The sequence below is a fragment of the Prunus dulcis genome, chromosome 3, assembly GCF_902201215.1.
Source record: "Prunus dulcis chromosome 3, ALMONDv2, whole genome shotgun sequence".
Classification (NCBI taxonomy): Eukaryota; Viridiplantae; Streptophyta; class Magnoliopsida; order Rosales; family Rosaceae; genus Prunus; species Prunus dulcis.
This window is the reverse complement of record NC_047652.1, coordinates 18,679,457-18,682,439: the sequence shown is the minus strand read 5'-3', so window position 1 is coordinate 18,682,439 and position 2,983 is coordinate 18,679,457. Positions and strand designations below refer to the sequence as shown.

Here is a 2,983-nt window from a genome sequence, read left to right as displayed (position 1 = left end):
TGAGGAAAAAAGGGTACTAACACTCAAAGCACATAAAGTGAGATTATATATAGGCTGCTTATTATTTATGAATAAGGAAAAAAAAGAAGAAATAATTCCTTTTCCGCTGAAATGCATACCAGGAACTCATCATCACCTTTTCCTATTTATTCCGACAAAGTAGAAAGCACCTAGGATTCTCTTCTTTGACTAAAAGAAGAAGCAAAAGCCATTCAATAATACTTGGCTGATTTTACCTCTTTGAACATGAAAATGGCATCGGTAGATGTTTCAAGCTAGAAACATCAAACATCTCCATGAACCTTTGATCTGCAACTCTGGCTTTCGCAGCTGCAAACCGCTGGTATTCGTCAAAAACAGATGTCAGGCACCACCTCTGCAATTTTCTCAAGCATCCCACGAGACAACCAGTTCGATGCTGAAAATACGATCAAAGAAGTTAGCAGCCAATAACAACTTAAAAACTGTCACGGATTATTCAAAATCCGGCAATGAATCCATATGAGATCAATCAATAGTGCACATACCTTCCCTCGTTTACAATGAATTAAGACAGGATGATTCCTTACATCTGCATTGCAGAAAAGTAAATAAATGTAAGCATATAACAGTGCTGTAATTCTGGTCTGTATGAAACTAAGTGCAAAATGATGAATTTCTTGCAGTACCAAGGACAACTTTTAGCGCTTCACGGATTGTATCCTCTGGGATGTTTACAAAAGGCTCCTGAATGCACAATGAAATTTTGAATATCAGGTTATAATTTTGAATATGAATTCATGTTCTAACTAGGAACTTGGTTCAACATTCATGCAATCAAGTAATTAAAGATGTACAACGAGGAAGGATTCATGGACTTTATCATTGTTTACTGGAAATAAAGAAAAACTGATCCTGAATCTGTTTCAGGATGACTAAAATTAAGATGCATCCACTAAAACTCAGACCAAAAAACGTTCAGATATGTAATTGTTAAAACTGATCCTAGACATTTGATAATACTATAACAATGATTCTAGATTGGAGCAAGACAGATGTAACGGTACCTACAGGCTACACCTCGAGTGAGAAGTACCTTTGTAAAAATTATGTAGTGTAACAACATTGGCTAGGACACAAACTCCTGAATGTGTAAAACAGTAAAAGCTTTACTTCAGACAATAATACTCAAAGTAGGATACTTGAATTTTAAAACAATTGGGATGAGACAAAATCTACTAAGTTTTTAAAGCTAGTTTCTGTCAAACTAACGAAATCAAGGGAACCTTGGCCGACAGTTCAGTGTCAATATTGAAATCAGACAGTTTTAAAGAAATATACATCAGTTGTGTCCAGCAAAACTCAAAACCAAAAAGGAACAATATAATTTAGATAAAATTCAAAACCAACAAGGGTATTAAACAATAGAAAGAATAAACGCATGTGATCAGTGTAGATCACAGAAACACAACGCATGCATTATGTCTGAAACTGAAAGGAATCCATGAAACATTGTTTCTATATATGACAGAAATCCTGGCCCTCTAGTTAGATATGACAAGACAAGATAACTGCCATTCCATACAAAACCAAACCAACAATACCCCACAGAAATTTAAAATTTTCATTATTAACAAAATCATGTAGTTATCATATCATTGAACTTATCACGCAACAAAAACAAGGACGATCATAATAAATGAGCCATTATGACTCAACCACCAAAGCATCTTGATAAGGATTAAGGAGTGTTGATTAAAGATGAAGAATATATGTGATATTTGATTGATTTATCGAGCCATATAGGTACAAGACTAAACCACTAGCTCTCTCGCTGTTATTCAACATATGCATATATACAGTCCCCTTCTGTTGAGGGATCCCTCAATAGAAGCTGTCCGTATATGTACATATATCTTAGCTAGGAAACAGTATTGATATTATTTACGATACGTGCCCCAAATGTCAGGAAACGCAAAAGCCTCCAAATATATCCAACCGCACTTTCTTAACTCTCTTTGTATTACCAAACTAATTTCTAAAAGATCACACTTTCATCAATTTCCTCCATTTCAAAAGTTCAATTTGAATGTAAGCAGCACATAGTAGTCACCGGTTCACAATAATCAACTTAAGCAGTAATTTTTTAACTTAGCTTAAAGAGACGATACTCAATCCCATGGAATTCAAAAAAGAAAAGTAGACATACCTTGTAGCCTTCAATCCCAAATTGAAAGAGCTTAATACCATTGGACTTTAAAAACTCCACGTTCGCCTCTGGATACGGCTCTGGACACAGACATCTGCATACACACATGAACATAAATTAAGCACATAAAAATATAATTCAGACACAATTTTTTTTTTTTTTTTGAAAAAATAATAATAATCAAAACAATATCAAACACTTATATATGAATCATGATGATGTTATTATATAAGTAATGGCTTACATGATGGAGCGGAGGCCTAGGGTTTGGAGGAAGGAGAAGTTGGCGGACTCCGGGAAGCCGGACCTGAAAATGCCGTTATCGACCATGGAGAAGTTGAGCGGCGGAATGAAGAGGTCGTCGGCGCAGTCTTCGGCGCCGGAGACTTGCTTCGCCGGAGAGAGCACAACGCCTCCGGCGACGACTTCGATAGTCCTGCACATCTCGGTCTTGGTCCCTTGATCCTGATGGTGATGATTAGGATTGAGCTCCACTTTCATATCCAGCTTATAAAAGAAGAAGAAGAAGGACAGACGAGGACAGAGAGAGCGTGGTATTTATAGAGAGAGAAAGTCGGGGGCTTGGCTTGGGGATCGCTTAGGATATTCCTATAGCCTTTGCTTTTGCTTCGGGCTGCGATTCTTCTTTTTATTTAATTTTTTGGTGACGGGCAGTTGAAAAGGGAGGTCTTTCTCTCAGATAAAAGAGAGGAGAGAGAAAGGTGAGGTGGCGCTGGTTGTTAAAATGAGCTGTGTGCGATTGCTTCCATGGTAACTGTATTTATAGAGGCAAAG

The 2,983-nt window shown here is 37.0% G+C and overlaps 1 protein-coding gene across 1 annotated transcript; it reads right to left on the bottom strand.

The window, feature by feature from the left end:
- Positions 1-2,983, bottom strand: LOC117622201 (probable tyrosine-protein phosphatase DSP4). Its single transcript, XM_034352789.1, has 5 exons — positions 2,433-2,983; positions 2,189-2,282; positions 669-726; positions 528-571; positions 1-418 (listed from the first exon to the last, which is right to left on the bottom strand). Exons 1-5 carry the CDS (start codon positions 2,687-2,689, stop codon positions 233-235), a joined length of 639 nt encoding a protein of 212 aa, XP_034208680.1. The 5' UTR covers positions 2,690-2,983; the 3' UTR covers positions 1-232.